The sequence below is a fragment of the Amblyomma maculatum genome, unplaced genomic scaffold, assembly GCF_055883805.1.
Source record: "Amblyomma maculatum isolate TAMU_Amacu unplaced genomic scaffold, ASM5588380v1 scaffold_24, whole genome shotgun sequence".
Lineage (NCBI taxonomy): Eukaryota > Metazoa > Arthropoda > Arachnida > Ixodida > Ixodidae > Amblyomma > Amblyomma maculatum.
The window spans coordinates 1,949,662-1,960,743 of NW_028146749.1; the positions used below are offsets into that span (position 1 = coordinate 1,949,662).

At 45.7% G+C, this 11,082-nt stretch overlaps 1 protein-coding gene across 1 annotated transcript in view; it reads left to right on the plus strand.

Annotated features, from left to right (window-relative positions):
• The window catches only part of LOC146170985 (uncharacterized), a 30,890-nt gene extending 20,066 nt beyond the window's left edge, over positions 1–10,824 (plus strand). Inside the window, exons 14-17 of the mRNA XM_084586620.1 lie at positions 5,778–5,817; positions 5,914–6,006; positions 6,221–6,333; positions 10,597–10,824. Of these exons, the coding sequence (XP_084442746.1) occupies positions 5,778–5,817; positions 5,914–6,006; positions 6,221–6,259 (172 nt within the window). The 3' untranslated portion in view covers positions 6,260–6,333; positions 10,597–10,824. The remainder of the gene's footprint in view (positions 1–5,777; positions 5,818–5,913; positions 6,007–6,220; positions 6,334–10,596) is intronic.
• The last annotated feature ends 258 nt before the right edge of the window (positions 10,825–11,082 follow it).

The window sequence follows — 11,082 nt, forward strand, 5'->3', positions numbered from 1 at the left end:
GCGGCACCGGGCACGCCAGCCGCGCCAGACTGTAGAAGCGGCAGTTTTTTGACGCACCCGCCGTAGCCGACGTGCCGTGGCCGACGTCGCCGACTCAACGAGTCGTGTCGAAAACGTCAGACTATATTGGGGCCTACAGCTCGCGGCGCACGGGAACTCGCGAGCAGACGACTAGCTCTTCTGAAGTGGCGCTGCTGACGCGCTGCAAGCTGCACCTGCACCTGAACCACAAAACTGGAACTGCACCTCACCGGCACCCGACTGGCACCGGCGGAACTTTTTCAGAATTGGTGCCGAGAACCAGTTCTGAATCGAACGAACCTTAAATACGGTAGTCTTATCCGGGAACATATCTACTTGGACCATATAAAACGGGAAATAGTATTAACAGGGAATATGTCAGCGGGGACATGAATTCTAAAATTAACAAGATGTTAATTTTCCATTTTGTTCACTGATCAGATATTCGATTCAATATTTGAAGGCATTTTTTTTTTCCATATTCGTGTTCAATTCGTATTCGAAAATTTCGATGTACGCACATCCTTACTTTATTCAATTTCAGTATTGTGCATTTTACACTGTGTGTGCTTCACTTGGACTATTTGCATGAGTAGAACAAAGGTACATTTAAATTTAGCTTTAACGAAGTTGTGAAAAGTCCATGATTTTTCGTTTTATCTACTTTTTGTCGTATGTAGTTTTAAGAAAGATTCAAGATAGCGGCCAAGTCACGTGATCATAGCTACAGTATTGCAAATAATTTCTTAGCTACCACGAGACCACCCATGCAATGGAATCCACCACCTGGTCCACCATGTGTGTAGTCATGATTCCCCAAAGCCACGTGACCCGAAGGCCCTCTGCCACCACTGCATTACCTATTGTGCTGAGTGTTGTTGCGACAGTTAGAAGAAGGAAAAAAAAAAGGCACGGTCCTGCGACTGGCTCTGTAACTGAGCCACCTCCGCTGCCTCGTGATGACAGAGGGAAAAATAGAGAAAGAATGAAAAGGGGAGAGAAAGATACGTGTCTGTGTTGCATCAGCCGTCGTCCGCCACTGAAGCGGTGGCTTTGGTGGCTAGTGCAATGACGGCTGCCTCATGCAGACAGAGGAAAGAAAAGAGAAAGGAAGAAAAGGGAGAGAGAAAGACATGTTGCAAAAGCCGTCCGTCCGCCAGCGGTGGCTACGGTGGTTGGTGCAGTTACGGCCTATGACAGGCTAGCAGCGGAGCCTACCATTCCCAGCCCTGTAGGGCCAGGAGCAGCTACCCCTCCCCCCCTGCTAGGCTATTGACAAAGCCATATACTCCATCTGGGAAAGGGTGTGTGTCGTCACTTGCAATCACCATTGGTGGCAAAAATTGTAGTCCACTCGGTTGAGATCCAATGTTCTGAGTAGTGTCAGACGAATCGGCACGGTGTGGTGCACTGAATGTTTTTTCAAGTTGGATCCTAACCTGTAAGAGATTCGCACAGACGACCTTTGGTCCTCGAAACCATAATGGGGTGTGACCTTCGTTGGGGGGGGAACCAGTAGCGGTAGAGGGGTGCAGGTGGTTCCAAACAATCAGCTTCAGTTACGTGGTGTGCACATTGGTACTGGAATTGAGACCTAGGAATAAATTGTGTAATACTCGAGCTAACGCCATTAATCATACACCTGTGACGGTCGAACTCTCTTTCTTTATTACTTTTTTTTTTTTTTTATGTGTACTCAAAAGGACAATGCAGAATGGAAACCAAAAAAGTAAATCTAGGAAAAACTACTTTTAAAGTGCTTACAGTAAATCCTTATTACTTGAAGTTATAGAAGGTGTGAAGTGTTTCACGGTCGTGCTGAGGGCGCACGTGACTGCAGCAGTAGTACCCAGCTCAGCCTTGGCTGGTACAAAGAGACTATTAGTGGATTGGGGAGAGGGGATGTGGTGGGGGATGGCGAAGGAATCTCACCGCCATATTCACGAACACGCCTTCACTTGAACTTCTACTCCAAGTGGCCCTCGAGGCTTGTTTTTGTTCCTTGGCTGCTACTCGACCGCCACTCCACTTGTAAACATGGCTCTCGCTGTGTGTACTTCGTTCTACTTGTATATCAAACTTCTCACGAAAGCAGATGCTACGGGGATGTACCGCACCTTTCTCTAAAAGCATAGGCTGGGAGTGACAGCTACCCCGGATTTCTGGCACGTTATCGTTTTACGGGTGCGGCTGTGGCTAGCTTCCTGCTGTTCCTGCCACTCACGCCGAGCATGGATAACCGTGATCAGCCGCCAACACCAGTGCTGTAGTTGATCACTGCATTACGCTTCTGTGGTGCGGGCACATTTCAAGTCGTCGCCAGAAAAGTGGACAACTTTTCAAAGCCTACAGAGTGTAGGGTTGAGGCGCGATTTGACCGTTAATGGTGAGCTCGCCCGCAGCCAGACTCAGTCGAGCACTCCTTCCGTGGCTCGCCCTGCCCTTTGGGGTCCGCAGACGGGGACGAACTTGTGAGGGAACAGCGTGTTGCGTGCAATGAGCTGGGGGGCACCGGAGGCCCGATGGGACTGTGCGGACATCTGTGCTGCACCCTGCACATCAATGGCTTGTCTGACGAGGGTACGTAGTACGTCTTCGGACACTCGACATTGTCAAGGGAGTGCGTTGGTGTGCTCGTCTTACAGAGGGATATTCGCGGCTGACGAAAGGCATGGCTTTTCAAGCACATTTTCAGTTAGGGCTCCCAACTTGTTTGAGAACTGCGTGCTGCATTTGCTTCCGGAGAGTTGAATTCAGTGTGCATGAGATGAAACGCATTGCAAAGCAGCACGCATGTTTTCACCGCTCGTCTCCTGTGCCCTATGAAGGCAAGGGCCATGCTTGTAGGAGTTGGTGGCTTTTACTTTTTTTTTTTCTTCAATATATTTTGATGTCTGTCAAAGCCTGGCAATAAAAAAAAAAAGTCTGTCAAAGCCTGACAATAAAAAAAAGGCAAAGCAGCAAAGGGCAAGCATAGATCTCACACCAAAAAATAAGCCGATTTTTGGATTGGAAAACATTTATTTCGTCAAAATGCAGATGCAGACTGTCCGCTCTAGATGACCTCCAGTCCATGGCTAGCGGCGACCTCAGTGGCCCACTCGGTGGCCAAGGCTTGAATGCCCGAGTTTGAGCTGACCAGAATGGCCTCCCATCGCTCAAGAGAAGGAATTTGTACTAGATCTTCCAGTGGAGGTTGTTCTTTACATTGCCATAGTATGTGATCATACGTGGCTGATTCGCCACAGGACCTGCACGCGGGGTTAAAGTCATCCGAGTACATTTTTGCTAATAGGTAAGGGCTAAGAAAGGATCTTGTCTGGAGTCTCCTCCAAGCGGTCTCCTGTGCCTTATCCAACGTTTTGTCAGGTGGTGGAAATTTGTGCCGTTCCAATCTGTAATGACTTGTGATATCGTGAAAAGATGCCAGCCCCTCCTTGGAGTAACCCATGGATACGAAGGACCCACCGACTCGGTTGACGAAACCTCGAGCCATGTTGTGGGCCGCCTCATTTCCCAGATTCCCCGAGTGAGCTGGCACCCATATCACCTCAATTTCTCTGTATGGTTGCCTGGTCAGTTTCAGTATTTTCTGCGCTGCAGTTGAGATTCTGCCCCCTGCAAAGCTACGGACAGCAAAGTTAGAATCGGAGAAGATTGTATCAGCGTCGGTGCTAGCTATGGCTAGTGCCACAGCTGCCTCTTCCGTGGTTTTCGAAGATTTTGTCGCTACAGACCCTGATGCCTGCAGCCGTCCGTGCACGTCCACCACCGCCAGTGCGAACGCTCCTCTTGTTGCGTATTCTGCCGCGTTAACACAGACGGCTCCTTCGCTTGTTGCATATTTTTCGTGTAGAGCTATTGCCCTAGCTTTCCTCCTTCCTTCATGGTAAGAAGGGTGCATAAAATAAGCCGAAGTATTCACACCATTTCTCAAAGCCTACGTCATGGTCTGCGTAAACTCTCGTCATCAGCAGGGACTGTTGCCAGATGCAAATGCATTTTTGGGCATTTTTCACAGCCGCCTTTTTCATCCAGCTCACAAAACAAGTTCTACTACGCTGTTAACGTCGATAATGCTGGTGAAGGTTGTTTAGAAGACCCGACATGAAAAAATGAGTTTGTTACACACTCCAGCATGCAGTTTTCGGGCCAAAAGTTCTCCTTAATCTCGTCCCTGTATGCTATTTGCGCTGCTTCGAGTGGAAGGGGTATTCTCGAGGAGACAGAGGAGGAAACGCCGAGGGGCGTTCGTGAATCCGAATCGGCCCTGGAGTGGAGGAGCGGCTGTTCGCTCTTCTACACGGAGTGGAGGTGGAGCGTCGAGTCGAGGCGTGTTTGTGAATACAGGCGTAAGTCTGCTGGAGGCACCATTGCCAGACTAGGGGAGTGCGCGCACGGTCGCACCGCCACTTGCATGGCAGGACAAAACGTTCGAAACTCAGCCAGCACCCAAGTTTTCATATTTGGAATTTTAATAAAAAGTCTTGCCTTATAGTATATAGACTGAGCACTGTAGTTTTGAAGAAAAGAGGTTTCATAATTACAATTTGGTACACTATTTCTAGCAAAACTGTTCTGCAATCTATTACTTTAGACAGCAAGTTTTCATTGCGCAAAAAAAAACGAAAAAAACTGGCCACCTAAAATTCAATGTTCCATTAAGAAAACGTTCCAGGGATCATGAACGCCAGCATATATTATATGTGGAAATGATTGGTGTGGGACAGAATGTCTGAGAATGAGGCGTTTGATTGTTCTTGAAGAGTAGTAAAACTTCCCTAGTGGACTTGGAAAAGCCAGGCATGTCATGTCATAAGCCAATTGTCACTTCTGGCTCCGTAGGAGGCCAGCTCATTATTATTACTTTTTTTCGTGGTACTTCATGTCCGGTTTGGAGCAAATGGGACTTCAAAGTTTTTTTTTCTCTCTCTCAGAAATGGTAGTGTATATTCCGTTTCATACATCAAGTGCAACCCTGCCGGAGCTAGAGCTCTTGTTTGCGTTTCTCGCATTCGCGATGAAAAACAGTGCCCGCTCTTGCCGACAGGAAATAATAGTTGTTTTGCCTGCAAGTCTAATGCATCTTACATTTGCCGTCAACTTCATAAAAAGCATTTTTTTTTAGGGAGAAAAAAATCGGATTCGGTAATTTGTGTGTTTGTTTGTCGTTTTCATTCGTGTCGCGTTTTCGCTGCTCCGCAACCCTGTCAGCTGTGGCCTCCGCACTGCACATCTAAATGGCTTCAAAACAGCGACCTTGACTGCCTCTTCGAAGTGGATTTTTTTCTGTAAGATTCGTACTGCGATGTGCAAGCACGCGAAGCAAGTTATTGCTAACGTGTATGCTCAGAATAGAGCCCATTCCCACAGAAACCACTCGGCCACAGAACGAGCGGTAGTGATATGCCTCCTTTTTTTTTTCTTGCGGACTACTGGTGTAGCTTTCGCTGCGTTGCACCTGATGTATGAAACGAAGTATAGGTATTCAAGTTTATGAAAGAAAATGTTTGTTAGGCTGTTAAACCAAAATTGTGGCTCGCTTTCGTTACTTTTACATCGTGTTTCTCTTGCTGGATTTTGTCACCTCATCAAAACGAGCTGAATTCACGTCTTGCTTCAAGCGACACAGTTATGTTGTCCGTAAACCTTGTGGCAATTTTTTTTTCCGTGGCTATGAATATTTAATGACACGGTCATAATGATTTTCATTGCCTCTGCTCTCAAGACTGAATTAAAATGATGCTTTCTTTCAGTAACCATTCGGCAGCTAACAAGGCAAAGACTAAGCCAGCTGTAAGTTATTTTATATTTTTTTATAATTTGGGGGGGGGGTAAAGTTTACGTAAGTAGAGTTTTCTAAATGGCTGCACCTTTCTTGTTTGAATCAAGGTTCCAGACCTGGTGTTGGATTCGGACTCTGATGTAGCGACAATTCCATCTGCCACTCAACCCAAGGCCACCTCACAGCAAGCAAGCACATTGGTTTGTTTTACACACACCATCTCGGGCTATGGCCAACAGTATGCCTGTGTGTGTGTGTGTGTGTGTTTGGGGAGGTGGCGGGGTACCAAATTTCGCTCCTGTGTGGAAAATAATTCGTCTCACTGTCTTTTTTTTTTTTTTTGCCTACTTTTTTGTAGAAACTGTTGTGCTTCCTCACAGAGTGCAAGAAAACGTGTAATTTCTCAACTTGCAGAAAAAAGCTGATAGTGACGGGCACATGTTGGACTTTTAAAAAAAATCCTGCGAGGACTTGATTGGCGGCCTGTACAAGTCCTGTACTTGTACAGGACTGTGCTGGCGGAAAAGGTGAGCGGCTAAATCTGCCGTCTTTATTCCTTTTTGTGATGAAATTATTGAGGTGTGCAAGGAGACTGAAGGCTTTGGGCAGATGTGTGCCTTGTATAGTGTGGCGTTGTGTATGTCTTCATAGTTCTAGTCTATATGCCTCTGTTAAGTGTGAGAGCAAATAAGGCAACACCGAAAAGCTCGCTAACTGGATCATTAATTTCTAAATCGGGATAACGTGTACCGCTCACACTGTCGTGCCTAGTGCCCGTACATGTCTATGGAATCTGACGCTCATTAATGGAAAGGCAGCTGTGCAAGTTGCCAGTGATGCATTGTCTACTAAAAGCCTGTGTACTGATCCTCATGGCTAGCACTCGGTCAAATATCCCTCCTCAATACTGAATTTTATGGTGCAGTGTTGCTTGCGGATATCTCTGATGCACGCACAGTGGCAGGCATGACGGTGACTGAAGGGCCCTGTCTGCAAGGGATTATTTGTCCGCTAATTTCACTATGCTTTCCTGAGCTTTGAGTCTGCCCTGCATCGGCCGTGCATCGGCCAGCCAGCCAGCCAGCCCAGCTGCATGTCGTTTGTATGTTGCCTGGAGCGTCGCCCGCCTTTTTAGGAGGCATTTGTCTTCTCAAAGCATTTTCCTTGCTCTCATCCATACGATTTGTCCAGTGTGCTGAAGTGTTGAGGGCTGTTCGCTTTTAGTGCTCTGCGACTCCTTCACACGCAGCTACACCACTGCTACTGTATTACTGTGAGCAATAAGTCACTGAAAACGAGAGCACTTTGAACAGTTCTTTGACATCCTCGAGTGTGCTCACAGCCAAGCATTTGACGGAACTGTGAAAGACTGTCATATGCCGTGTAGTTTTATCTCGAAAGCAGGTGGCCATTGCCCAGGTTTTCTCTGAATTTACTGTAAGACTGTGCTGAATCGGTTAAAGCGAAAGAACTTGCAGGAATGTGTGACCCTTGCTATCGTCCTCGTTATTTTACATGTGCTGAAATTTCTAATTTCCTTTTTGCCTGCTTTCACTGTCTTTTGGCACTGAAAAGAAGACCAAAATCGATCAGGGAGCCTAGTTTGTCACTGGCAAACTAAGTGAAGAGAACTGGTCTTGATAAGTAGGACTCGTGTTTGAAGATAACAATGAGCCTCCAAGGCTTGAGGGGCCTAGAAAAATAGCGCACCCCGGCGCACAGTACGAGGTGACCGCCGAGGGGTTTCCCCAACGCAGCGGCGCCGCATCGATTGCAGCACCCCTGTAGTAAACCATGAAAAAGCGCTTAAATATGTAAACGCTAACAATGCTATTTTATTCACCAAATTGTGTTATTATTGTATGAAACTATATGACTATATGTATGAAACTACAAAGGGTGTAAACCATTTTCTTCAGACAACACCTTAGGCAATCCAGGCTGAGCTGGGAAGCCTCATTTGAACTTTCCGCGCTTTCTGACGTTTGGTCTCCATGGCAACCAAACGAGGCGCAGAAAATATGGTGCATTTATCGTTAAAGTTTGGTAATGCGGGCATCTTGAGGCATTGCACAAGCTTCGTATGCCTTTTGTTTGCCATGAATGCACAATATCATGCAGCGGTAATGAAGAATCGGAGCTGAGGCAAGCGGCCGCCATTTGGCGAGACGCCACCATGATGCCATAACCCAAATAAATAAAGCATTTATTGTGGAGGCTATAACTTCCATATGACAGTGAAACATACTCCATTTTTTAAAAAGAAAACACCTTCTGATATATATATATATATATATATTCTAAAGTTAAAGCTCAGCTACTTTGGTCAGCTGATGAGAAGAGAGGAGTCGCTGGAGAAAGATTTGATGTTGGGAAAGGTTGAGGGTCGCCGGAGAAGGGGTAGGCAGCGAACACGATGGTTAGATGGCATCCTCGAGGCACTGCAGATGAAGTTATGTGATGTTAGGCAGATAGTGAGAGACCGGAAAGCGTGGCGTGACATGGTCCATAGGGTCACGAAGAGTCGGACACGACTGAACTGAACTGAACTTATATATATATATATTATATATCGGTTATTTATGGTTGTGCAATTACGTAAGGAGGTTTTTAGGTGCATTTCGGGAAACAGAAACCTTTTATGGCGACGTCTGCTTTTGCGCCTTCGCTACTATGGCTCACGGTGGCTCACCGTGCTATGGCCAAAGAGGTATTAACTCTATGGCTATGGCCTTTCACCTCGAAATGATGCTGCTGATGATGAAAAAACATCATAGTAATGCTAATTTATGCATCCGAGAAAAACAGACTGTCCCGCAACAAGTAGCACCAGTTCAGTCCATTTCAGTCGTGTCAGACTCTTCATGACCCTATGGACCATATCACGCCACGCTTTCCGGTCTCTCACTATCTTCCCAACATAACATGACTTCATCTGCAGGGCCTCGAGGATGCCATCTAACCATCGCGATCGCTGCCTACCCCTTCTCCGGTGACCCTCAACCTTTCCCAACATCAAATCTTTCTCCAGCGACTCCTCTCTTCTCATCAGATGACCAAAGTAGCTGAGCTTTAACTTTAGAATTTGACCCCTCCAATGAACAGTCAGGGTTTATGGTCGACAATATCGACTGATTTGCTCCTCTGGCCGTCCAAGGAACTCTCAAGTGTCTCCGCCAGCACCACAATCAAACGTGTCAATTCTTAGGCGGTCAGCCTTCTTCACAGTCCAACTCTCGCATCCATACATCACAACTGGAAAGACCATAGCACAAGTTATAAAGATCTTGGTTGGCAGTGTAATGTCTCTGCTCTTTACTAGGCGGTCAAGGCTAGCCATGGCTCTCTTTCCCAGAAGCTGGAGTCTCCTAATTTCATGGCTGCAGTCTTCTTCCGGGGACATCTTGGAGCCCAAGAAGAGAAAATCTGTCACAGCTTCCACTTCTTGTCCCTTGATGCTCCAGGACGTGATAGGACAAGACGCCATAATCTTTGTCTTTTTAATGTTCAGTTTAAGCCCAAACCTCTCACTCTCTTCTTGTACGCGCATCAGAAGTCTCTTGAGTTCCACTTCACTTTCTGCCATTAAAGTGGTATCATCCGCATATCTAAGGTTGTTATGTTTCCCAGCAATCTTCACTCCAGCTGAAGACTCGTTCAGACCGGCCTTCCTCGTGATGCACTCAGCATATAAGTTAAATAGGCAGGGCGACAGTATGCAGCCTGTTATCACTGCTACTAACTGTTTATATTTTTGCTTCGTAGCTGCTACAGAGCATACATTTCCTGCTCTATTACTGCTCCAAAACACATATTTTACTGCTCCAGGAGCTGCTCCAAAGCCTATTTTAGGCATCCTGAGGTCAACATTGGATGTTGGCTGTAATACGGTGGTCTGACGTGGCCTATTCAACTTTGTCAATTACCTGCCTAGTGTTATGTCATATTTTCTGGATGGCCACAGAGCACAATGGACCATAGGGAAGACCTTTTCCCAGTTGTCCCCTGTGTGTAGGTGACCCAGGAGGGCCAAGATAGACGCACAGTGCTAACTTATATGTACACTCGGCAGCTCAAAACAGTATTGTCTTAAAGGAAATAATGTTAAAAAATTAATTGCAAAGTACTGGTCCACAGCACACACACAAACACAAAGAAAAAAAATTAGCAAAAAAGAAAGAAAGGGTCAGTAGTGTTTATTGCACTACATATTGGCTAATAATCATCTATTCACTCAACGCCTACAAGGATGTTCGTTTCGAGTTTCGACACATCTCGTGTTTGATAAAAGAAAACAATGGAGGACTTATTTTCCTTTGAAAAATGAGCAACAGTGTTGCATTATTAAAAGCAAGAAGAAACGATACCTATGTCATCGGTGTTTTACTTGTACTTACTTTTGCACTTCACGACTGGCACTCTCATTAAAGTAAAATATTTTAAGATAAATAGAAAATGATTATATATCAATACTGCTAACGTAACCAAACCGTTAATAATCAAAGCATGACTTATGATAAAACACCTGTGTTGTTTGCTAGCTATTACTCAACAACAAAAGCACACAAAAAGCGGTGTGTAAATAAAAAGTAAACAAAGAAATTGTTATTCTTTTTGGTAGAAACTCCTCCCCCCCCCCTCGAAGAAAAATATAGTCTTGGGACAGCCACTGCTCAAAAGGCAGTGCCCCAATAGTTATCCAAGTGGCCACATGTTACCTAGGTCAATCACAGATTCGATCCATCATTCAGTGCTGAAGTGTGCATATGTCTTGTCCATCCCTTCTACAGCATCCGTTTGCACTGCCACATTCAGGATGAAGAACCAACAAGTCTGCACTCAGAATTCACACAAACTAATAGGGGAGACCATAGTGCAGAAAAGTGCAAGGACAAGAAAGCTGCTTCGCAAGTTTCATTCACTGCTGTTTGATGAGAAACACGGAACCTCGGCAGAAGCTGTAGTGCTGGAGAAGTAGAACAGTTGCTGTGTGGTATAAACGGTGACCTTTAAATAAAATCTGAGTTGATATCTCATTTCATCTACTTTATTTACACTGTGCCTCACGTTTCAGCACTAAAGGTGCGGCACTCATGCACCAGCTAGCCTGCAAAGATATTTTTGCAAGATGTATGCGTTGCTTATAAAAGTATGCATATACCCCGTGCCCTTTTGTGCAGTAAAATGGGGCGGGACATATGCACATTTTATAATGCAATTCATACATCGGTGAAAAATATGGGGACCCTCAGGAGAAGGTGTGGTTGCTGGTGAAG